Raw genomic sequence first — 25,344 nt, forward strand, 5'->3', positions numbered from 1 at the left:
AGTTGCAGATATCTCAATGCCCGCACCACAGAATGTTCCGTAGAACGTACTTTGTCCCTCTTTAAATAAACAATTAATTAATCTGCATCCCACTTCGAAAATGGTGGAGATAGTAGGTACGATTAATAATCTAGAAACGATGAATGTTTCGTTAACTAACACCTCTTTGGTAGAACTGAGTCGATCTCCAGAGAACTGCCCTTTAAAAGCGTATATGCCGACGAGTGGGGTCAGGTCTGCCCGGATATAGGATTTAAAGTACAGTAATTCCGGCATAGTGTTCAGCTTATTATTAGTCTCGCCAATGAGATTGGATACTCTATCCTGGGTAGAAATATACGATTCTAGTGGGGATGGCCTTATGATACGATCCAATGCGAACACTTACGTAATTTACATTGGAACCACTATAAATCATCAAATCCTGGAGCAGCAAAAATGCCACGAATGCTATCTTCAAACGATCCAGTCAAGCCTTGAACATACGAATCTAATGAATTCTGGGCAAATATCAGTAGCGTCCCGGTGGATTAGAGAAGAGCACATACCCAATCAAAATCTGGGCCGAGGAAGTCGATAGCCTCCGATCGTTCCTGTAAATACGTTGGATCGGTCAACACCAATTGTCCAACTGGCCTGGATTCTGCAGCGGAAGTCTGGGGGAGTGCGTCATATCTGATAGACAAAGATTGCGGTGTAGGATATGGTCTTGTTTTGTGAGATACGGTAGTAGGAAATGAAGAATGCGAAAAATGTCCAATGACAATGTCCAAGATACGAGCTATTCGAGCTGCAGGTGCGGATTTTGGTGCCGCTTTCCAAATTGAACAAGCAGTGTTCAACGCTTGAAGCACATCTGATGCTGTTGGTAAATCGTTTTCCCCCATGCTCGAAACTAAAGCTCTGCCAGAGGAGTGATCTGACTTGAAACAGTTTTCTTGCAAGTATAAACATAGGATTATAGCTGGCAAGAAAAAACTGTCTCCAAAGGGATGAGGTCCGTACCATCGCTGGTACTGGAGATATCGGCCGGGCTGCATTTCGTCGTAGCTATTTCGTTGATGTGATAATAATGCCATGGCGGACTGAACGCATTCTGATTTGAAGACCAATGAACTCTGCCCGTTAAGATCCGACGTGTTTCTAATATATCGCTTGTAAATAACACATATTGCCTGGTGGGAAAGTACATCTAGCTGCACTCTTTGCAGGCAGATATAAGGATTTCCAACCATGGCGGCCTCCCACGAATGGAATTGTAAGTGTGGTGGCAGTGATAGACGGATTTCGTGTATTTTCTTGGCCAATTCTTGCATGCGGTGGGACTTTTCACATTTGTCCGCTAAAGAGTGTATATTCTCGATAATTTTAGCAATGACATCGAGTATTCGCATTTTCACCACCCCATACCCGTTGTCTATCATCTCCGACAATGGTCGTTCCAAGGGTGGTTCAAGCATCCCTTCGTAAAGGTCTGTCTCATTTAAGCTACAAGGAAGTCTTGTGTCAGTTTCATTTGATCTGACGGCCGTTGGGAGACCAAGATGAAAAGATGTAAGAGTGTCCATTCCCCGAACCAGTGACCAAATACGCCGTCTCATCTCGCCTTCAAAAACCGACAGGTTCGGGAAATTGACCGGGTCACGATGCAGACCCATCCTGACAGCGGCTCTGACCATGGCAGCAATTGAGTTAACTGAGTTTTCGGCTTGGGTAATGAAACCGGAGACACTTAGTAGAATCATAGTCTGGAGGGTTTGGGTCGGCTGTTGGGTCGATACATGGGAAATGCACTGAATCGCGCGTGCTTTGTACGTTGTTGCTTGGTCTTGGGAGATGACAGCCGTCTCTAGCGTCGCCATTACGCCGTCGATATATGTCAGATAGGCTTCAGTAGTGAGGTACAACATGGAAAAAAGAATTCCTAGCCAAGAAATAGGTGCGCGAGAAGGCTGCCGCCAAAAGCTCTCATACTAAATGCAGTTTTAGCTTCTCGAACAGGAGATTTAGAACAAGTAGATGTATCAAAGTACCTGTCCAAGAAAAGATGGCTTATGACAAATGACTGATAACAGTAATCAGAGACAAACTATCGATAGACAGGGTGCGTTAACTTACACAAAGACGGACCAGCAGGACCGCTAGGGTCGAAGAAGACTCTCAGCAGCTCATCAATAGCCTTGCGAGAGGGCAAGTCGCCAAGAAGATCCTTTTGCAGTGAGGTGACGGCTTTATATGAAGAATCATCTCCAAAGGAGTATGCCGTTGTCAGCGCCGCTTCATCTGGCGACACACCGATGTTTGGAGACAACTGTTGAGAGTGAGCGCGACCGACAGGCACAAATTCAGATGACATTCACCTCTTGGACTACAGTGCTCCAGTGAGTTTCGCCTCGGTACGGAGTATCGTTCTGTTCGCCAGTAAAGCTATAGCCATTCTGAGAATGCTCAGATTGGGTATCCAAATCTTGAGTAGTCCTTGGTTCACCTTGTTTCGTGGGACTGATGGCAGGCTCTGTTACACTTTCGTGCTTCTCGTATTTACAAGACGATGGGTTGTTGTACGCAATACAGTTTTGACAAGGGTGCTCTCGGTTGCATTTGATCCTGGCCGATGTGAAATCAGTACTCACGGTTCTTGGTTGAGAACTCATTTCATATGAAACTCTGGTAAGGTGTGACGCACTTGCGGGTCCGACACGGGGCACATGCTGTTGAGATGCGATTCCGTTTGGCAAACTTCCTTTGCCGACGCGGTGCAGGAGGCATAATCATGTAAATTAAACCAAGCGAGGTTTCCGATGAAATCGTCGTCATAGGATGAAGGGAAAGGATTGCGGTCATCAAAAGGAAACGTGCCGAAGAGGTTTTATCTCCGCGGATTTAATAGAATCATCCCCCGAAAGGGCAAATCACGTGTGGCTTTGTGGCCCATTGGTTTATTTACTTTTTGAAAAATTAATTTTCATGACTCTAACACGGTTTTCAAATTGATGACGTAAAATCATGGAGAAGTGCGCATTTGTTCGCTTTATAAAGGGAGCGCTGCGCTGCGGCGATACTGATTTGTCTCCACAAAAAGGGCCTCATACAACTGACGATCCCCTGGGCCCAACCCATCTAGCTGGATACCAATGGCGCTGTCACTGGGAACCCCAATGAGGGGCTTAATATCCGTTGGACAAAGTGTATCGGGATCTGGCAATTGGCCCGTCTGGAAGTAGCTCCGGATGAATTTAGCAGCGCAGAGCGACGGGGCGGACGCAGTTGTATGCTGGTGTTGGTAAGTAAAATATTATAATAATTTTCGGAAACTTCCAGATGGACGGAATACTTACGCCTTCAGACTGCTGCTCAAGGACTACAGAGCCGGGGAAGCTATTGGACATTTTCTTCGCACTGGGATAATAGTTAGTTTGACAGTCAAACCAGTGCCCGGGTGGTATACCTCGCAAGTGGCGTAACTGGGTCCAGTGACGTGCTGACAAAAAGTAGGGGATGAGATGTGTTCCCTGTATAGGGACCTAGACACAGCATCAGAAAGGAAAGTCGGCTTGAAACAAAGATCAAATGGGCCGGCTTACCGTCGAATTTCCATTTAGCCGTGGGCTGCCATCCGGCGCAATCAAGGAAGAGCGAAGCCCAGTAATCTCCTATAGTCTGGCTGTCTGAGAGGAGCTCGCTCCATATATTTCTAAATGCTTCGATATCGGTACCCTTGGCGTATCCAACGTCTGTGCAGAAGATGGCTTGCGTAGAGTAGGCTTCACCAGTGCTGGGACCAGTACATTCCTGCGACCAAAATCCACTGCGCAGACATTCTTCTGACAAACATGATGGCTGCCGTTTTTGTTGCTTCAACGATGCCATCGAAGATCCGTTGCTCTGAACCAATTCGCTGAGGAAATGCGCCAAGATTGGGAAGACAGTCAAAGGTTGGTAAACAGATATTCGTTGAATAGTCTTCAGGTCGGTCCAAGTAATCACTTCTGGGCCTCGAGTGGTAGATGCTGGAACGGGGAGAGATGCATTTAGTATCTGAGCTTCAACATCGTAATACGCAGATTTAATGCTATCCGGGCCGCCTGAGATGTAGAAAGGGCAAGCAAGAGGCCCCGCCTCGTGACAGTAATAGAAGAAGCGATCGAATATCGTATCGGCATCCAATATACTATTCGGGCCAATACCGGTGTAGTATTTTTCTAGGTCGACAACACCGTCCAACACGGCGCGACCAATTCGATCGGGAAACATGGCGGCAAAAGTAGCACCCAACACGGTGCCGTACGATCGACCCCAGTAGTGAATTTTTTCCTGTCCGCGGTTCCAGAGTGTTCGCTTGGCAATAGTTTGATTTTTATCGTATCCCGTAAGCGTGTCTACAATTTTCTGCTGCTTTAGTCCTTGCTTCTCGCGCCACTCGGCTTGCTTTTCGATGATCTCGAGCATGTCGCGAGCGACAGGAGAGGTGTTGACATGCTCGCCCATCGCTTCTCCGCTGCCGTCGGGATCTCTATAGAGGAGGTTTTGTGAGCAGCTCTGAGTTAGAGCCAGGTTCCTCTGCCAATTTCGCATTAAAGAAGTCTCAGAGCTGCCAAGCATCCCGTCTGCCTCGGCTTGCAGTTCGAAGTTTCGCTGGGAGAAAATATCCGGGAAACAGCTGAATCCAGGGGTTGTGTTATTGACGCCCCGAGGGTCAAATCCAAGTATGTCAAAATAGAGTGAATTGGACTCGTTTGACGTTTCCTGGCCCGGATCGATGTTGGCATCGACGATTGTTTGTAGCTGCCGGCCGCTAATAAGTGCCTGTGCTACCCCAGAGCCGCCAGGGCCACCTAGTTGTCGTCAGCATACCCTTTATTCAATTAATATATACTGTAGTACCGGGGTTGATGAGGACCGCGCCGCCGTAGCGAGGGTCGGTCACAGACACTTTTGCTGGCAGGCGGGCTATGGCAATGGCAAATTCCTTCCCCAACCCATCCTGCCGATGATAGTCCATAGGCACTAGAAGCCTAGTGCACTGGAAACCGTCAAAGCAGTCATGATACTCTATTGCCGATGATGGCACAATCTAATCGGAAAATCGTCATGAGTCGACCTGGTCTTTGTTCTAGGCGATGCGCACATACCTCGCTCCAAGTAATACCGCTACCGAGTTGTGTAGTTGGTGCTTCCTGGGGAAGTATAAAGCTCGACCATGGAAACGACTCTTGTAAATAAAAAACTGTCGCTGCCGCGAGCGTCGTAGCAGCCAGCGCTACGTAGTAAGGAAGCCGAGAGCTGTGCCACAGAGCCCTGTCGTTCGAGCCGGGGCTGTTCCCAAGGCCTTTCATTGTGTCCCGCTGGCAATCGCACGCACTGGTTACACACACGCACACCCTAGAAGTCGGACAAGAACTTCATTGCCCGCGTGTCTATCACGACCTGATAGATGGCCAGGTATCGAGCGGTGAAATGGTGATTATCGCCCGCAGCGGCGCCAAGTGATGAATCGACAGGACGATTAGTTTGAAGTATATTATTGGCCGATATCGATGGTGGGCCTAACTGCGGCTGGCTGAGCGGGGGAACAGCTGAGAACTCGCTTGCAATTGGATTAAAATTAGACGCCCCATAATTATGTGGAGACCGGCTCCCGACTGCCGGTTCCTGAGCCATGGATGACAGACACCTGCCCCGCAAAGTCTAATCAGTGTAGTAGTACTGAGTATGTCCCGTGTGTTTCCTACCAGTCGGTCCTTTTCACCGGAGTTAGTTATCGGGAATCCTGCACCCAGTGTGAGTGCGACGTTGGCTGGTTGAATGTGGGTATGCGGGTTTCCAAGGCTGCCTACTAGCCCGCCTCGCTAGGGTCTCACGCTAAGCCAGATACAGACTAAATCAAATACCCCGCGCGTCATTTGCGAGGAGCAAGGACAACAGCAGAGTGCCGCAAGAACAGCCCAGGCTACAGGGACAAGCAGCAGGAGCCATGACGAGACCAGAATCAGATTCTAGGTAAACTGCCTTCCCGCCTAGCCCCCTTGCTTCACGCAACTGAATTATACTGAATTACATCTGATAATGAGCCGTCAGACCTTTCCGGTTCCTGGATCTCCCGGGGGAGATCCGGTTGCTGATCTACGAAGCTATTCTCGTGCGAGATGAACCAATTGAAATAAAACGACGACCTGCTCGCTTTTGGTGTCAAGTTGACCAGCGGTGGTCACTAGTCGATATTTACGATCCTTCTGCAGCCCGACAGTCACACCTACACCACCTTGATTGCCAGAGGGAGATACAGAGCATCCTCAACACTGATCTATGCTCCACATCAAATGCGCACCTCCATGCATCGCATTTCCCATGCACACAGTTATTAGACAAGACTATAAGTCGTAGTTTAGGCCTCGGTATTTTACGGGTCTGTCGACAAGTCTACAGGGAGGCGAGGCATATTACGTACTTGAAAAACAGATTTCTAGTTGGTGACATCACTACCATCTCCAACTTTTTATATTGCCTAAAGGCCTGGCAGGTACAGTCAATCGGCCACCTAGCTTTCGAGATCGCCGAAATCCGTGGCATGACTATATTTCTCGCTGAATGGAACGATATATTTTCTCTCATCGCTGCCTCATTTACGGGCCTGCAGACCGTCTCGATTACGATTCAGCTGGTGAACTTCCCTCATATCTGGGGTAGTTCTTTTTGGGATGCGGGCTTACTAGAACTGGACCGCATTAATCTCAAATCGGCCCAGTTTGTCATCGTAGATGAAAACCTAAGCCGACAGTTCACGTACACAGCCGGGAAGGAGTTTTCCCCTCTCATTTCGGCCATAACTACGACTTGCCTTTTCCAGGAGCAAACTCAACACACGACGGACTCTATTAAAAATGAGCCTCGAACGATTGTTATACAAGAACCCGATGTGTCATTTCATCGCTGTCGCGATCGCTTACGTGAAATCCATTCTTACGATCCAAAAAATGAGGCAGATACCATACTCTTCTTCCGGTTTGCACGTAATCCCTGCCCTCTGTACGTCCGGAACCTTTTCCATCTGGTTCCTCAACGTGCCCGATCAGACGCGAACATCCGCCATGAAGACCGCCTGCAGCGCGATTATGCCCCTTATAAGTATGTGCACCAAGGCGGTATAGACGACACCGAAAATGTTAATCGGGTCTTTGGCTATCAGTTTTATGGCCCAAATCGTCCAGATGGGGATGATATTGATAGAAATATCCTCAATATTCTCTCTGCACGTCAGCGCCTGTCAGTGAAACTGAGCACCGGTGATGCCAACTTCGTTAAGCCACCGGCACACCTGACCAATGCCAGGCCAATACGGCAACAACAGAGCTCAGACCAGCTGAACCTTATGGATTCATCCGTGGGCCTAGTCGATTCCTCCCCACCTGGGTACTGGCGGCGTCGCCTAAACGAAGAGATGTTTTCTCCGTTCTTCGAGTCATTTCCGCACCAGATTGTGGAGAAGACCGAGAGAGTGGCCTGGAAATGTTACGAATGTACTACTTCGGCCATGGGAATTCAATGCTTTACTACTAGTATATGACTAGATGAAGCTGGTTAGACGCTTTGATGTTATGATATCCAAATTACATGTAAGATTTCGTTACTAGTATTCAAATGTTGTTGATTTAAGGAATCAATTGACAGAAATGTATATATATCATTGGCCTTCAAAGATGTCGTTCTCCGTCGTTGCCTGACTAGTAGATTGATAAAGCCGCATGGGCAGCCACAAACGGTCTCAAAGTACCCCGGGCCTGTTCCTATAAACAATTTCTGTTGATTGATAACGCGCTCACATTCTTAGACCGTCTTAGCGTTGAATATACAGGCTAGCGGTTAACCTAGAGGCATTTCCCCTCTTGGTCGCGCCCAGTTACTTTTACGCGTTGATAAGCACATTCCAGCCGTGCGCATCCGCTATTGGCCAACGTGAGGAACGTTGGAAAGCCCAGGGCGGGTGGAGGGCAGAAAACATGACCAGCTATATCTGCCGTACACAAACCCAGTCATACCCCGTTGGTGGCTATCGGATAAGATAGAGAGCCGCGCGTCCCAATAGACAACTATTGCTGTCGGTAGCACAAAGTCGCTTCCAGCCCGTCGGCCTTGTTGGCCCCGAACTGGCGAGCTGCTTATCTTGACTGGGGCTCCTTCGCGCATGGGCATATATACTGGCCTAGAGGTCGAGTTGAACTGGTTCGCTATCTCACTGAGCTAGACAGTCTTATGTAGCATACCGACCGTGGGCTGGCATAGTGAAAATGGCCGCGGCACTCACCAAGATCAAACAGCATCTTCGGCCTTCGGGCACTGGTAACGATGATGGCAACACTATCCATGAGTTCCCGCTCGAAGAGCAGAAAACCGCAGATGGCGATCTTAAGAAGCCCACCCCAGAGCCGGAAGCAGCTGGCGTTGCGAAAATCCAGGCAGCCCAAGCAGTTTGGGGTCGTACGGGCAAGTCCTTCTTGTATCTCGGGTGAGTCTACTGCCATTCACAATTACGGCTCTTATGAAGATACCTTGTTGACACGATGTAGACTGGCAATGATTATGATTATTTTGTAAGCGTATGTGGTTCCCTTGTTCTTTGTCAGAACTAATGTGTGCAACGCAGCGAGCTCGACAACATCACTGTGGACACATACAAAACTTATGCAGCTTCTACCTTCAACGAGCTGTCCAAAGTAGCCACTATAACTACAACCGTTAGTATCATTCTCGCTGTTGTGAAACCTTTTGTAGCCAAGCTTTCCGATGTCATCGGTAGAGGAGAAGCCTACATCTTCACTGTCTCCTGCTATGTACTTGGTTACATTCTCTGCGCCTCCTCAAGCACGTTCAATACGTATGCTGGCGGCCAGGTTTTTTATGCCATTGGCCAGGGTGGCATGTCTGTTCTAGATGCCATAATGGTATCAGATTTGTCGAGCATGCGTTGGAGAGGATTCTCATACAATATTATCTACCTCCCCTTCTTGATTGCCCCGTGGATCTCGGCGTACATCGTCAATAGCGTTGTCAACGGAATTGGCTGGAGATGGGGAATTGGCATGTTTGCCATACTCATGCCCTTTTCTGCCAGCGTTCTCATCATCACTTTATTCGTCTTCCAACATCGTGCAAAGAAAGCCGGTATTGTCTTGGCCGAAAATTTCACAGTTTATCAATTTTTCTCTCGGATCGATTTCGGCGGCGTTTTGCTTCTTGGTGGCGGGTTTGCTATGCTGCTACTCCCGATAACTCTAGCTGCGACTACCACAAGTAAATGGAAGACACCGTGGGTGGACGCTCTGGTGGCATTAGGTATTGTCGCACTCGCTGCTTTATATCCCTACGAGAGATATGTTGCCAAACATCCCGTTGTACCGATCAATTACTTCAAAAATATGTCAATCGTTACTGGCGTCTTACTTGCTATTCTTGACAACATCGGGTTTGGCATCACCCACACCTATCTATACCCGTGGTCACTCGTCGCGCACAATTTTTCAGCTCGCACTGGCATATTCCTCGGATATACCAACGGTGTCATGCAGGCGCTCACTGGAATTATTGTTGGGCTGGTTATGTACAAGACACGATCCTACAAATGGCTCTGTGTCGCTGGCGCCGCGATTCGTCTTTTAGGGTACGGCGTCATGATTCGTCTGCGGACGAATGGCAGTTCAATCGCGGAGCTTTTCATTGTTCAGCTAGTACAAGGTCTCGGAAGTGGTGTTATCGAAACCGCCATCGTGGTCGCTGCTCAGATTGTTGTCCCCCATGCAGAACTAGCACAGGTCACAGCGCTGATCTCGCTCGCCGCGTACTTGGGTTCGGCAATCGGATCTGCTGTTGCAGGTGGTATCTATACAGACACCTTGCGAGGCCGCTTAGAGGTTCGTCTAGGAACGACGAATGCGACTGAAGTTAATCAGGTGTATAACTCAATTACTGGTACCTTACCCCCATGGAGAAGCTTAGAAAGGATAGCGGTGGACCAAGCAGTAAGAACGATCCCACTATTTAAAATAAACTATTGAGAGGTCATTCGCTAACCTTTTTGCTACGTACTACAGTATTCGGATGTGATGGGGTAGGATAAAGCCTCACTTTATACGTTGGTGTTGAAAAGAAACCAGGCTAACAGACTTGAATAGTTACCTGACGATCGCGGCCCTTGCACTTTCTGCTCCGGTGTTATTAATCTCATTTTTCATGCCAAACAACAGACTAAGGTATTTCTCACAGATTTATTTCGTCATGCGTAATGTAGAGCTAATAATGTCTAGTGATGATCGTAATCTTGTTGAGGCTGCCCAGTGGTCAGGTGATGGAAAGTCGCAGGCTCAAAACGATGGTAGAAATGAATGAGACTTATACATTAATACGTGAGAATTGAGAGTAACTGCATTGTGCTTGGAATTTTTTTTTTTTTTTTTTGCTTTTCTTTGCTTATTTGTAAATAACGGCGTTCGATTTCAGATGATAATGGTAGTATGACATCCCTTGAGACGCAATATCCTTCACTAATATAAAATTACGAAGAACTTATTACGTTACTATATTTTACGCTATACATGGTAAACACAGAGTTTAATCGAATCTAAATGTAAATAGTAAAATTCTTCCCCGGTGTTATGGTTCCCCCAATGCAGTCCATCACCCCGCAAAGATCCCCACATATATTCTGTTATAAATATCATTTTTCAAGACTGAAGGAGATATAATCATATTAAAACCAGCTCCACTGCATATACAAAAATGACTGTCAAAACTGTAGGGTATATTGGTCTCGGTAATGCCGGTTTTTATCTTGCCGGTGCCGTAGCCAAGGCTGGATTCCGTCTAGTGGTGGATGATTCAGATCCCCAAAGGGTGGCGCAGTTCGTCAGTAATTTTCCTAGGTCCAAAGCTGGGCGAGCGACGAAAGATGGGTTCAAAGATGTCGACGTCTTGGTGACGATGCTGCCGAATGGCAAGGTTGTGCGAGATGTGCTTTTGGGGGATGGCGGGATTTCGAAGCAGTTGAAAAATGGTCAGTTTCTCTTTTTTTTTAACCGTCTAAAATGTAACACTAGATTATTGACTGACAATCCCAGGCACGGTGGTAATTGATACCAGCTCTTCATCCCCATTCGACACCCGCCAATGCGGTGCGGAGCTCAGGCAGCATGGTCTCGAGCTCATTGACGCTCCTGTTACCCAGGAACAAATGCATGCAATCAGATATGCTGCAGTGACACTGATGATCGGACATGACTCTGATAAGGGATACAAAACTGCGCTACCCGTGCTACAGGCAATGAGCCAGCACGTCTTCGTTATGGGAAGGCTGGGAGCCGGCCATGCCATGAAAACATTGAATAACTATGTCTCTGTCGGGAGCATTCTCGCTTTATGTGATGCTCTTGTGGCAGGGCAAAAATTCGGGTTGGATCCAAAAACTATGATTGATGTGCTGAATGTCGGCACGGGAAGGAATTTTTCAACGGCGAATGCATTTCGAGAAGAAGTTAGTCCTAATATCTCTTTTCCTATATGATATCAAATTAGTAATAGTTGTTTAGGTCCTCCCACGAACTTTTGACTCAGGATACCAGCTTAGGCTACTAGTCAAGGATACAAAGATTGCCAAAGAGGTTATACAGGCCAGCGGTCTGTCGACACAATTGCCGGACATGGCAATTGAGTGTCTTTCCGACGCACTGCGTCGCGTTAGACCTACTGCAAATCATGAAGAGTGCGTCAAGCGGTGGGAGGAAGTCGCAGGAGTTCAGCTGAAACAGAGTGACAAGCCAACAGACCGGCCGCCCAATCCTCGATACTTCACTTCCAAGCTATAAACTATGAGCTTAGCAACAAGATTTGTCATTTATCACCACTACAGTTTGTTTCTCTTTTTTAAAAGTATGATCTATAACTAATGTCTAAAGCATGGGAAATTTGAGAACAATCCAGCTAACTTTAAAAGGGCTAAAAATGGAAAACTCCCAATACTCTGATTAATGCAATATATGCTGAAATATAATTAAGCGTACAAAGGAGTTCTGACTAGAAAATGGCTTGCTCCGATTAAAAATAATGTACCACTAGTTCTGGGTGTATAAATAATCGACTGAAAGCGCATTTCTCTCTCTCTTTAGGTCACCCATTACCCCGGAAAAGACGAAGGCGAGAGGCAGCATGCAGGTTTTATGAAGTCACCAGCCATGGTAAAAGAAATAGCCTTTTCTTGGACCGGGCGATGAAGTAGTTTTTTGGGGTCAGTGGGCAAGCTCAAGCAAAGGGCTAGTCTTTTTTGGGGCTATCTGACTCTACCCAGACCATTTCCTTCTTTTGGAAATCCGACTAGTACACAAAATACGCTTTTTGACTACGCCACTAGGCCCGGTACATTGTGCCATGTTGGCAGTGCTTGGTATTTACCGGTACTATCTCCACCAACGAGGCTTAGCAGGGGCGGCTAGTTACTAGTACTTTCAATCGGCTATTGTGCCGGGCGAACTCGGACAACACAAATACAACTACCATGATGTTGAAACAGGGTGTTTCAGAAATTCTCAAAAAATATCCACATGGGGTGTCTGTGTGTTGTTGTCATTGCATGCCGCATATAGTAGACATTGGAATTCAAAAATTACTCACTGTAGGTTATTTTTAGACTACGATTGCAATGGTAACACCTTTTAAGAGGGTTGTGAGAAAATAGCAGTATGTAATCGTAATGAGACATGTCATTGACTTGTTCTATTTATGGTATCGTATTATTCTATCATGTTTCCATATTCTTAGCATTGATATACCACATGCTTGTCTAGTGGGCAAAGACGCCGAGCATTAATCTCATCAGTGGCCGACAAGATAACTAACTCTCTTTGCACTTGAATATTGGTTTAAGGAACGGCCATGATGTGCAATTTTAACCGGAAACGCGGTTTTATGCTGATTTCCATTGCATCGATATTCCCAAGCCCGGAGAATCGGCCAGTCACATCTTGTCGGTTGAAATGATCGAGGCCAAATTAAATGCTACCAATGCATGGATCGGCCGAGTAGGAGCAGATAGTTTGGTCGAAATGATAGGCAAACGAGGGTACAGGCGTCTAGTGACTGTAGTCCTTGACACTGCCGAAAAAAATGCCGTACGTACCTTCCTCGAAACGCTACTATCTTCAAGATGACACCGCTGCCTCGTGCTCGATATGTAATTCGATGGGATCGTTCAACTCAAAATGGTAGTTCCAGATGGATCGAGCTATCCTTGGCTCGCCATTTTCGAATTTGGAACTTCGCGTTCCGATGTGTTGGAACAGGCTGGGAGTCAGGGCCCATCTAATTTCGTTGTTTTCATTTGCATATTCCTCCAGCAGCGAGTCTGCATCCCCAGTTTGTTGTGACTCATACCAATCAATAACATCGGCGACACGGTCTCGAGGAAAGGCGAGCGCTTGGGTACAGCATCCAAACCGAGGCATTTGATGGACCCCGGCTGATATGGGGAGCATGGACGCCCGACCGGCAGCAAAAAACAAAATTATGGAGAGAGGAGTGCAGACGAAGCAGATGATAGCAATTGTGTCGTCCGGAAGAAAGCGATACGCCCGATACACGAAGTGACGAGTCGCCAGCAGTGCGCCGCCCACTGATGCGACGACAAAAAGAGAGCCCATAAAATAAGTAAACGTCTCTTCCGAGTTCCAGCCGAGGAATTTATGGGTGTAAAATAACCGGAGGTAAAGATCTACCATACGTTAAAAGAGAAGACAAGCAAGCGTGAGCAAAGCACTCACACTGGGAAGCGCCAATTTCGCCAGTTTGCAATTCTGCATCATCCAGCGCCTGACGGGTTCGATGATACCATCCATCCATTGCAACTACATCGTCTTCGATCATGACGACGTATGGAGATTCTACCTCTTGACAGGCTTTAAGCAAGTACATGTAGTCAAACAAGGCCTTTTCCTTTGGTCGCCCCTTTCCCTGTTCCAGCTTGTTGATATGCTTCATTTGTTCTTCGGGAAGATTATACAGTAAAACGGTATCCGCTGCTGCATGCAGCCAGCTGCTGGAATAAGACGGATGCAACGTTGGGTCAGTATGGGGGATGAACAAGATCAAGTGGATGTCCTTACGCTCCTCCTCTGTCAGGTCGACGAGGAGGGAGCCCACAGCAGATTCGATATAGTTTGCTTCTTGTCGGGAGGCCGACGCAATTCCTACGCAGATGCTAGCACTGCTGTTGTTTGTAGGTTGGGGCGACAGTGTCTGATTGACCGGACTGGCGGAAGACCCATTAACATTGTGAACGAAATTGGCTGCTTGTGACTCTCTGAAACGGGAGTAAATAGGGGTGAATCCGCGATCCTCGTCAAAGAAGGCCGATGTTGGATCACGGTAGTAATGTGTTCGACAATACTGAATCAGGAACAGGTAAACAACGATGAAAGACGCGAGAATATAGCCATGAGAGGAGCGAAGAGAGACTGTGCTGGCGAGCGCACGCATTGTTGCGACACCTGACACCGCATATGTGAATAAATATACCAGTGTCAAGCGGGGTATTTGATATTCCATCAAAAACAGGGAAGAAATGAAAGAGAAGATCAATAGATGGAGAGGGCGGGAGTGAAAAAAGGTAAGCCTTTGTTACAGTAAGATGTCCAGCGGGGCGGTTTGCAAGCCTGATTAGGACTTAACACAGCCCGAGCAGAAGGTATATTTCACTGGCTACGTTTCAAAACTAGTCCTGCCTGTTGGCAAGCTTATACCCCGACGGTTCCTGTCTAGATGGTCTCAGTGGTTGATCCCCGGGACACATTCGTACTCAGCCTCGCGGGCAATTATGTGTATTACTCATTGGCTACTATTAAATAACTAGATAATGGACCAATATGAGCTCGTATAATCCGTCAATTCTACGAAGTAGCGTGTTGTTGAAGTAGAATTCGCTCGGCCGGGTTGCTATCAATGGCGGCGCGAGCCACGCTGCAAACTAAAGAACTGACAACACGACCGATGCTTGAAAAACGATGGCAAATACCTGAAATATACCACAAACGGGACTATAATGGGGAGCAGCAGCTGGATGATCTTGCAGCGCAAATTCTGGGCTGTTTTTCCAGCGCTGTTGGGCCAAAATTTGTGCGGTCACGTCACCTACCGCGAACTTCCAGCGAAAGCTGTCGGGCGAGACAGTCTGCCACCCAACTACACCAAAAAGCACCCCTTTTAGTAGGTTTTCGAAACTTTGTCACATATTCTTTGTCTTAGTTGGGCGTGTCGACGATCTCACTAAAAATCACTCCGTGATCAAGACTAACTTCGGCTCTTGGCCTGTTAAGTCATGCTGCAATGCAGATCATTTCGATGTCTTTGTCACTAGTGCTTACTTCCCTATACGGTATATGGGCGTCTGTCTCCTCCTCTGTCTCCTCAGTACTCCAGTCTCAATTGTCGCTTACTCAGCGTTATTGGCCTTTTCAATGTTGTAGTCATGTAAAATGCATGTAAACTGGTGAAAGCCAGGTGCAGTCATCCCAGCGACATTCTTCAACGTTTCATTTGCTTGGAGTACATGTACTATGGGCCATTTCATCATTTATAATCGACTGATGTATTCATCAATTGGTATCCAACATTCAATGACATCATAAAGTAGGAATATATATAGGTGTGCGTGTTGTCCCATCAAAAGCATTTACATGCTACACAGATGTTCATGACTATGCCGGTAAGTGATAAACAAAAACTTGCAGATATACCAAAAAAAACTAAGAGGATAAAAAACGGCAAATATACTTATGCCCGGAGTCATTTAGTAGTTAAATCTGGTGCGAACAAGGTGTGCTTATCTAGACGTTACTGATCTTAATGCCGCAAAAGATTTCTTGTAGATAGCAATACATAACAATAAAAAAAAAAAGAGACTTGGGAAAAGGAATAAGAATGAGGTCTGAGCAGAAGTTTCTCGTCCTTTCTAAAGTACTGATGCGACTGCACCCCTGCACAGAGACTATAACATTAACCTTTTTCTAGGTCTTGGATGTAAGCGGAGTCCTCTGCTGAACTTATGATCGAAGCAGGATCTGTAAGTCTTTCCATGCGCTTCGTCATCGCCCCTCCAAAAAGAGCTTCTTTAGTTGCATCTAGGGTTTCAAAAGAAAACTGCGAACCTCCCCAAGCCGGTGCGATACTGTTTTCGAGGTCTACCAACAACGACTTCATAGCGCGAGCGCGCTGGTAATCACTTGAGGCGTGCGCTGTTGGAATAGATCGGGTTTCAAGTCGATACCAGGTATAGTACGAGAATTGCGTCGGTACAATTAGTCGGACTGTCAATAGACCCATCGATGGGTACATATTAAATGCATGGTCCATGCACATGGCAAATGAGTGTGCTGCATGCACATCTTGATGCCGCATAATGGCCATGTCGATATCGAGAGGATAGACACGATTCATCTCCTCCATCAGACCGTAAAGTAAAAATTGAAATGTGTAGTATCGGATCAGCAGCTTGTAAGCATATGTTGACTCGAAATGATATGATTGTGGCACCAAAGTCGCTATTTTAGGATGCCGTGTTGGAACGACTGTGCAAATATTTTCTATTATTTGTCGCATAAAGCCATCAGAGGCACCATGGTAGAGGTTTCCAATTAGAGTAATTGCTTCTAAATATCCAGTAGGATCGTGGAATTGGCAAAGTGAGCGTACCAGCCGAAGCGCTCGCGGGAGCTGCACGAGATGTCCAATAACAAATGCTGTCGCCTTGGCCAGTGGACTCTTCCATGGCATGAGACCGGCCTGAAATGATTGTAAAAAGGAAGGGTCGTCGAACGTCGAGTCAACCCTTGCAAAATAGCAGTAGGTTACCTAGAGGCGGTGGAACGAATCAGACAACTATACAGAGCATTCCATTCGTCACCGATGTCTCTTACCTCTTCATAAACGGTTGCACTGAATAGGCTTTGGACCAGCTCTGTTTGAAACAGTGATGGCGTACATAACTTGAACAAAGTGGATAGTGCTTTTATATGAAGGAAGTAGACGCCGGCTTCCAGACGTCGAAAAATCTAAAAGTGTTGGCCTGGCATGTTCATGTGAATTGGGAAAGCAACCATACCTCAGCGGAAAAATTCAACTGGACTGCGAGAATTAGATTCACGATATCGTCTTCTTTCATTGGGTCTGCTGTTGCCCAGGCTAGTCGGAGGGCCTGGGCTGCTTTTGGTCCGGAAAATAACATTGCGCTTGCGTCTATGTCAGTGGAGCCGAAATGCGCCGCACATGCATCTAGTGCATATACTACTGATAACTTAAGAGCCTCACTTGACCCAATTCGTGCTGGAATGGATGTTGTCCATCGACCCAGAGGCCGCAAAGTCGCAAACCCAGGAATGCTGGGTCCAGCCATGGATACCCACCGTGCTGATAATGCCATTTCTGATGTGAAAGGTACTGATGGAGAAATACGATGCAGGAATGACCCATGCTCTATTGAGAAATAATTTCTTCGACGTTTATGAAAAAAGATTTAGCAAGAAATAATACGCACAGACTAGGTGTACAGAAAACAGGAGCATCTAACCTGTTCAGATAAGATCCAATGGGCTGTTGACTGACTGAATGCTCATCGTGATTGAGCCCACGGAGTTGGATTCCCTGATTGTACGCTTTCCGACGATCACTTTTCATATATTTTTCAAACGAGTCGGAAGTTTGTATTCGAAAACGAGAATCTTCTTCGTTACGATAACCCGGACAGGCTCGTCCCTTCCTCAAACACTGACTACATTGCGGACGCACGAGGTCGCACTATTAGTTGGCAACGAATTAGTAACAAATCAATTTTAATGTTGTAGGGATCAAAGCATGTTCGAAACATTGCCTATCGGCGTACCTTGATACGGCGCTGTCGACATGAATGACAGCCGCGACTCGGGCGGCCAGTATTCGGCATACTGTAATCTGTAGTTAGTTGGAATGTGGCAGCAGACCCTACTGGAGCACTACTGGCGTGCTGGCTACGATTAAACTGCTTGGTTTGGATGTCGATGCGGCCTATTTGAACACCACACGGTGGGGAAGCTGAAAAGACATCTCGTTTAGGAAGTCCATTCGCAGAGCTAAAATGTTCAATATACAAATGCTATTGGCCAGTGAATATCCGAGTATGCTAATTTAATTGGATGAGCTATTTTTAACAGGAAAAAAAAGCTTATATTAATAATAACAATACGCTATTATTATTATTAAATTACTTCAATGTTCTATCAGACCATCTACTTATTCTCTCTATCGAAGTTAATATATGTATATTCCTACCGGGGGAGATCTCAGTCTTTCTAGCATGCGATTAAATTGAAAGTTATTGTCCGACCTATGACATTTAGCTGTAGGCGCTTTGACGCCCTCAAGCCATACGGTCTAGATGATTTTACGTCATTTCCTCGTACAAATGTGCCGCATTGCAAATTCGGGATAGGCCGCCAAACCGTTCTATTCTAAGGAAAGACTTACACTGTGCAAACATTACAATCATTGCAAACAAGCTCGAATGAGTCACCGTTGCTTGCCCAAAACGCTAGGTTTCAGCTAATCCTCTCCGCTACTCTAGATGGGGTAAGGCCGTATGTGCTAGGATTCAAACGCCATTGCGGGACTCGTTATGAAAACGTTATAGCTCAATAATTAGTAATATTAATAAATATACTGAACAAACAACAAGATATATGCTAGCAGGCGTGCCTCTGTGTATATGTAAGGAAACTTAAGTAAACTTTCTTCTTCTGTTTTTTGGTTCTTGCTAACAGAGGTTTTCTTCCCGTTAGTCATATACTGCTTTTCCCTCGCAACAATATAGTTCGCAACGTCACAAATTATTTCAAGTCAGGAGAAAAACTTGCCTAAGCGAAGAATGGAGAATTTCAGTTACGTTAAGACAACACACACTTTCAAAGCAATTAAGGGTGAGGATCTTCGTCTCGATGTATTGTGTAGTCCTGAGCCACAAGCTCAAAAAAAACCGGCTATACTTTTCTTCCACGGTGGATATGTGGTATGTTTTCATCTTCTCCAGGAGTACGAACAAATTTAAAAAGAAGATTCATTAAAGATAAACGATTTAGATCACAGGGGATCGCCAGGGATACCCTCGATGGCTACCGACGGAAGCCATCCGCCGAGGCTGGACATTCATCTCGGCTGATTACCGGTGTCTTCCCGAATCAACGGGCCACGAAGTCATTGCAGACTGTGTCGACGCCTATCTATATGTTTCTCGAATATTAGCAAAAGATATTTATAGCATTGATGATAACCGCATTATTCTCGCAGGTGGCAGTGGAGGAGGATACTGTGCTGTGGCTTGTGCGCAGCAATTAATCCGAAACTACAACCATTCCCAGAGGGTGGCAAGTCGAAACACTGACAAATATACGCATTTTCCAAGACCGGCTGCAGTTCTTGCACTATATCCAATGGTCGACCTACTCTCTTCATGGTGGACTGCTGAGAGCCACGAAGACAGCACATTGTCAGCAAAAAAAATGGAATTAGTGCAGACAAAAATTCGCCATCGCATAGCCAACGAAAATTTCAGCTTCGGAGAAATGTTTGCAGAGACTGATGAAGAAGTTTATGAGCAACCACGCTGGGAACTTGTCCGCTATATCCTGCAATCTGCCACATTCGCCGATCATCTCACCGGTATCGACGGGTTGTGTGAAAAGTTGGCTTCCAAATCGATCTCTTCATCGATGCAGATTCACCAGGAAAAAACTTCTAGTCCGGAATCATATGAGCAGCTAAAATCTGATCTTGTCCCAGAAAATGCACGGAAGCTTTTCCCGGTCGATTTTGATAATATGTCCTCTGAATTCCCACCTTTATTTGTTGTGCACGGCCAAGGTGACAGAGATGTGCCTCTAGAAGATAGCAAGGTACTTGTCAGCAGGTGTCACCAATTGAATGTACCGGTACAGTATTGGTGGTTAGAAGGACTTGACCATTGTTTCGACTTTGAGTATAGCGATCTCGAAAATTCTACTGTTGGCATAAATGATGTTGGCCTTGTGGGGTTGAAGAGCATTGTCTCTGCGTTGGAAAGTTTGGTGGGTATATAATACTAGTCCTGAGAATATGTGGCGAGATAAAAAAATTAGCTCTTGAAGAATTAGAAGCAGAAATTTCAATTTTCTATTCTTGCTCTAAGAATACTGACGGAGCGCCTCGGTGGACATAGTTCAAATGGGGTATAATGTTTTATTGGCTCATATAGAACGGTGTAGGTTGGATGTCTAGACATATAAGTTGACGTATACAGCATCCTCAAGATAACCATCATCCTTCCAACTTCACGAACTTTATGGGTTTTGCTGACATCAATTGATATATATATAGACTGCGTGTATCTCTTGACTAGATGCTTCCCGTTTGGAAATTAACTGCGAAACTTCGGGTATCTGTTCTGGATCTATCTATCTGATCCTGGAGAGCAATTCCCTTTGCAGTCTATGGCGAATGTAAAGCACTTTATTGTACAAATTAGCCTTTTCACCAATTACCGTCAATATGCATAATACGTACTCTCTCTATGTGAAGGAACTTCTTCATGCATAGGCTCTGCACCGATATTTCTTAACCTGCCTCGATATCCCTCGCCACAGCCTACTAGTAAAGCAGCCAATCTCCCACTATGTTAAATGCCCCCTTCTGGGTAAAATACATATATACATGAAGCGTCTTTGACGATTCCATGCCCAAGAAGGGTTCCAGGATCTGATACGTGGACACATCGATATAATATACATAAAATATATGAAGGAGCGAGGTCATTACACAAATAATATTTGAATATATAGAGAGATACAGGAGATGATCCCGGTGTTCTTCGGTGTGTCGATTGACACATTTATTGCTCCTCGAGTGCGATGGTAACCGAGCATATATGCATGTATTATATATGTGGTGAAGCTTTCTCTCGATACATGTATAATGATACGGGAGCTCAAGCCATGACTTGTCCTACTATTTCTGTCCATGTCGGCGGTTCCACACGAGCATCCAAGCAAACGATGACATTTCCACGCTACTATTTGTTCCCGTTCCCTCGGACCCCCCCAAGTTCCACATGACGTCTTTCTCTCAAGCAGCCACGATGTGGCGATAGACAGTGGTTGTCTGTGCACAACAGCACCAATTTGGAACACGTCGGTGCAGATTACCATACAGAGAAAATCCAGGATGTATTGAAAATACAAGAATTAGTTGGTTCTACGCGCTAGGACGACTACGTAGTACTATATGGTTAGCCAGATGCTCAATCTTCCTTCGGGCTGTGCCGGAATTTTCTCTATGGGGCATATCCGTTAAAGTATGATCAGTTTTCAACTCCATGTTTCTTATCATCAGGGTTCATTCTAGAATTAAATTCTCAGGCGGACTGCCGTTTTTGATTTGTAAGAGAAATGGCACTTGTGCCAAGAAGAATGTTAACTAGCCCTGATTGGTCCGGTATTTTGTCCCGGGCCAGCGTTGGGTATACTAGGTGGCGGGTCGTATGGATATCCACCACAGAAAATTCCACATGCTCACGGGGAGATTTTTCACTGTTTGTGGCAACTGTTTCATGATGGGTATGATATGCGAGCCGACAGCCCGCGCCACTTTACAGGTTTTATGCATCCACCACGACAGATAGAAGCCACGAAAACATAGCCTAGGCCCATGCGGGTGTCGTGGAAAAATGTATAATGCGGTATTATTTAGCAATGTATCCGCTTCCTTCTCTTCTAAAAGTGTGCTTACGACTCTACTAGTACAGGCTTGGTAGTATTACTTGGACGTCCAAACACACGCCATTTTTGGAAAGACCCACCGGGCGTTTTTGGTGGATGTCTACTGGCTAGGATGGCAATAAGCGTAGACCCGACAAGGGTTATCCTTGTCATGAATCCTTGCTAGCGATGGCGCTAGCTTGATTGGCCTTTCCTGATTGGTCCAATTATACCTATTCCGGAATGGTTCATCACGCCACCCCCGCAAAAACGGCATCTAAGGTCCAATCACCATCCAGAAAATGCTTAGCAACCCGGTTTTAAAGGTGGCTATACCGGATCAGAAGAATGGACTTCTTTCCCTCTTCCTCAGTCCTAATCTCTGCTGTGCTTAATCCTTTAATGCACCCGCGCGCTTTCGGAAATCCTGGCGCATACTTCCTACGCACCCTCATTCGATCCGGCCGTCCACAGACAGGGCCACGCCTCCTCGCCCCCCTTAGGATAACACAGTCGCGTAGTACGACATACAACTCAATCCCGGCAACTCCAATCATCGGGACGAGATCGTGGTCCTTTGTCGTCATCCTGCAGAGAGCCTTTGATATAGGGTTCGCCGCAATATTCGACATGCGCACCGACCAGTCAACAACACGAAGAGCGTCTATTATTGCAAAGTTCACGACACGACTGGGCTGTTAGTGCAAATTTTGGTATGCAACGCTCGCCATCTAGAGATTTCTATTCCTTGTTGTTTTTGTGACTCGTCACAATCTGTGCCGTATCGCTACAACTTCGCCTCCCAAACTTCAGATATTACTGGTCGACCCAGAGTTACCCGCTGCTCTCGCATTTTCACTCCTAATACCCTACCTAGGAGCACAATGACTTGTTCGGGATGATACGCTGACTCTTTCCAACTAGGCCGGGATTATTTTTTTTTCCCTCTCCTATTTCAAATTGTCTTTCTTTTCTTTTCTTTCATATATATCCATTTCGTGTGCTTTTCGGATTCGGGCATGGGTCCATCTTGAGTGACGTAAAGCCGAAAAGTTACATAGAACGTCGTCGTCTATCTTGAGGATGGCCGACGATAAATCAAATTTACCTATCTTGGTCCCTGCGCCATGGGGAAACCAGGAAGAGCGCGCTTGGCCGGCGGTACCACGTCGAGTTCGAGCCAAGAACGCTTCTCGTGCCTGTAGCGAGTGCCAAAAGCGGAAAATAAAGGTTGAGCTTAGTTTCATTTCTTTTTGACTCCGAGCGCTAACTAGATCCTTCGCTCCCAGTGTATCGGTGCAAACCCTTGCCGGAATTGCGAAGAGAATTCTTTTTATTGTGAGGTGAATGACGAAACCGATGGTAGACGCCGGACAGCGTTGAAACGAAAAGTCGAAGATCTGGAGCAAGACCGCGAACTCCTGGTCAAACTCGTCGAGGCCCTTCGCAACGATGATCAGCACGCGCTACAGTTGTTCAATCTCATCCGTAGTAATGCCTCGTTGGATGACATACGACTTGCCGTCGAGAACCGGTTGATGGAGCCGTTTCAACAATCGTCGTCCTCTACAAGTTCAATGGTTCCTGTTGATTTTGCTAGAGGATCTCAGATGAGCAATACCCAGGCATCGAAGGGCACTTATGGCCATCAAAGTACTAGCCATAGTCATTTACACCGCCAAATCATGGATATAGACCGACTAACCGAGATCCCCTTGTTTGAGCTCCCCGCTCAACCGTGGACTTCTGTCACCTCGGACAGCGCATTTGTGTCGCACCTTATCTCGCTTTGGTTGGCATGGGATCATGTCTGCCGGAACTGGATCGACCGGGACTTGTTCATCAAAGCAATGCAATCAGGAGATGTTCACTCCCCGTTCTGCTCTCCACTTCTTGTCAATGCAATCTTGTCACAAGCATGTGTAAGTCTACAGACATTTTATTTGCCTTTTTCTCGCTGACAGTAGTGGTAGCTTTACTCCAACTATCCTGAGGCATTTATCGATCCAAGCGATCTATCCTCCCGAGGACAGCACTTTTACAACGAAGCAAGGCAGCACCTTGATGCCATGGAAGGAAGGGTCAATCTGACGAGTGTGCAGGGAGTGGGGCTGCTTTACCATAAGTGTGTTTGCACGTTATCAACTAATATGTTTATTCCGTCTAAAACTGACCGCTCTTTAGCACTTGCCTAATGGGGAAGGATCGGGTTGGACTACATTACATGTCGCAGACCTGTCTATCGATAAGAGAACTGGCCTCTCGAAGCGACGAGTTGATTGCTGCAGCAGGTTCTCAGGGAACTGATATGGCGCAGTCGATTGAGATATGTACTCGTGGTCTCTTTAGTTTCTTATCGTACGTTATTTGTAACGGATTCAATCCGTGGGCTTCTTGTCCAACTTGCTAATACTTCTAGATTGGCGGGACTCTCTTTTCAAACGCCAGTTTCAATGAAGCCGCCACCCCGAAAACATCTCCCTGTCACCCATGATGCAACTGATACATGGACTGCGTACCCACAGGGGTCTCACCCCGAGCCGGCCCATCGGAACTGCATTCATAACCAGTCGTTCGACCTACATTTAATAATATACGAAATCGTGGAATTTTTTTATTCAGACAAAGAGCAACGCGGACGAAGTTATGCCGACGTTGAGAGCATGGTACAATCGTTTGACACACGGCTAATGACTTGGCTCCGTCAACTACCGGCCTGTATTAGAGGAGACCAGGCCTGGAATCCAGGTGTCTTGGAAATTCAGTTAGTGCCCCCATTTTCAGCCCCCCTTTTTACTAAGAGATACTTGACTAAAATATGAAACCCCATCCCAATATCCGGGGTGGTCGCCGGTAATCCAACAGTATGCGATTCCAAATTTACAGAGCAACACTTTACAGCTTCCTTAAGTCGCATCCATCCGTACCTAGTGTTGCATTTTCGACAGCCAAAAACCAGTGCATTAGTTCCGTGCTGAGAGTGCGTGATCTTATTCATATCCACCGGGCCAAGTGGCGACGGCTCGAACACCTGCCGCTCGAATACACCCAAGTCATCACTCTTAGCCTGTTTACCCTCCTTGATGATCTAGAGACCATCGCTAGCCGGCAGGCATTTGTGGACTTAGTCGTACTGTCCCGCTCCATGGCGCGTCGTTGCCAGCTCGCCCGAGGTATGCTTCGCCTCGTCCAGCTGACGGCCCGACAGGAGAAGATCACATTACCGGAGGAGGTCAGAGCGATTCTTCAAGATTTCGAGGTTGAGTGGTACCGGGGGCGGGACGTGGACAAATTCAGTAGTTATTACCCTAATTTCCCGGTTTCATTACGTGGTGGGTGGAAGACCGACATCGGCAATTCGGGGGCGAAGGGCGATCAAGAGGAAGAAAGATGGAGGAGCCATCGTGCAGGAGGGCGCGAGAGGAGTGCAGAGTTGGATCTGTTCTTGAGGAAGTGGGATTGGCTGAGTCTTGACGAGAGTGAAGCACGAAGATCGTAACTCTCGCAGGCAAGAGGGTCTAAACGTCTGGGACTTAAAACCGCTTCTTCCATGCTC

At 46.5% G+C, this 25,344-nt stretch overlaps 7 protein-coding genes across 7 annotated transcripts; 4 read left to right on the plus strand and 3 right to left on the minus strand.

The window, feature by feature from the left end:
* Positions 1 to 407: 407 nt before the first annotated feature.
* Positions 408 to 5,336, minus strand: TRUGW13939_07536 (uncharacterized protein; the record flags this gene model as incomplete). Its single annotated transcript, XM_035490675.1, has 11 exons — positions 408 to 500; positions 549 to 1,973; positions 2,034 to 2,065; positions 2,119 to 2,311; positions 2,361 to 2,607; positions 3,093 to 3,274; positions 3,339 to 3,399; positions 3,449 to 3,524; positions 3,585 to 4,835; positions 4,885 to 5,074; positions 5,133 to 5,336. 11 exons carry the CDS (start codon positions 5,334 to 5,336, stop codon positions 408 to 410), a joined length of 3,954 nt encoding a protein of 1,317 aa, XP_035346568.1.
* A 1,232-nt stretch (positions 5,337 to 6,568) lies between these two features.
* Positions 6,569 to 10,380, plus strand: TRUGW13939_07537 (uncharacterized protein; the record flags this gene model as incomplete). Its single annotated transcript, XM_035490676.1, has 7 exons — positions 6,569 to 7,410; positions 8,243 to 8,503; positions 8,565 to 8,588; positions 8,642 to 9,905; positions 10,086 to 10,102; positions 10,167 to 10,244; positions 10,299 to 10,380. The coding sequence occupies 7 exons, from the start codon at positions 6,569 to 6,571 to the stop codon at positions 10,378 to 10,380; spliced, it is 2,568 nt and encodes an 855-aa protein (XP_035346569.1).
* Positions 10,381 to 10,770: 390 nt separating this feature from the next.
* TRUGW13939_07538 (uncharacterized protein) lies at positions 10,771 to 11,852 on the plus strand (the record flags this gene model as incomplete). Its single annotated transcript, XM_035490677.1, has 3 exons — positions 10,771 to 11,044; positions 11,109 to 11,521; positions 11,577 to 11,852. The coding sequence occupies 3 exons, from the start codon at positions 10,771 to 10,773 to the stop codon at positions 11,850 to 11,852; spliced, it is 963 nt and encodes a 320-aa protein (XP_035346570.1).
* A 1,329-nt stretch (positions 11,853 to 13,181) lies between these two features.
* On the minus strand, positions 13,182 to 14,514 carry TRUGW13939_07539 (uncharacterized protein; the record flags this gene model as incomplete). The annotated part of the gene is made up of 2 exons (XM_035490678.1): positions 13,182 to 13,750; positions 13,800 to 14,514. 2 exons carry the CDS (start codon positions 14,512 to 14,514, stop codon positions 13,182 to 13,184), a joined length of 1,284 nt encoding a protein of 427 aa, XP_035346571.1.
* A 1,515-nt stretch (positions 14,515 to 16,029) lies between these two features.
* On the minus strand, positions 16,030 to 17,452 carry TRUGW13939_07540 (uncharacterized protein; the record flags this gene model as incomplete). The annotated part of the gene is made up of 3 exons (XM_035490679.1): positions 16,030 to 16,884; positions 16,950 to 17,084; positions 17,135 to 17,452. The coding sequence occupies 3 exons, from the start codon at positions 17,450 to 17,452 to the stop codon at positions 16,030 to 16,032; spliced, it is 1,308 nt and encodes a 435-aa protein (XP_035346572.1).
* A 1,476-nt stretch (positions 17,453 to 18,928) lies between these two features.
* On the plus strand, positions 18,929 to 20,135 carry TRUGW13939_07541 (uncharacterized protein; the record flags this gene model as incomplete). Its single annotated transcript, XM_035490680.1, has 2 exons — positions 18,929 to 19,069; positions 19,140 to 20,135. The coding sequence occupies 2 exons, from the start codon at positions 18,929 to 18,931 to the stop codon at positions 20,133 to 20,135; spliced, it is 1,137 nt and encodes a 378-aa protein (XP_035346573.1).
* A 2,736-nt stretch (positions 20,136 to 22,871) lies between these two features.
* Positions 22,872 to 25,287, plus strand: TRUGW13939_07542 (uncharacterized protein; the record flags this gene model as incomplete). The annotated part of the gene is made up of 6 exons (XM_035490681.1): positions 22,872 to 23,018; positions 23,078 to 23,710; positions 23,762 to 23,913; positions 23,973 to 24,146; positions 24,208 to 24,303; positions 24,690 to 25,287. 6 exons carry the CDS (start codon positions 22,872 to 22,874, stop codon positions 25,285 to 25,287), a joined length of 1,800 nt encoding a protein of 599 aa, XP_035346574.1.
* Between the last annotated feature and the right edge of the window lie 57 nt (positions 25,288 to 25,344).

The sequence above is a fragment of the Talaromyces rugulosus genome, chromosome IV (genome assembly GCF_013368755.1).
Source record: "Talaromyces rugulosus chromosome IV, complete sequence".
Classification (NCBI taxonomy): Eukaryota; Fungi; Ascomycota; class Eurotiomycetes; order Eurotiales; family Trichocomaceae; genus Talaromyces; species Talaromyces rugulosus.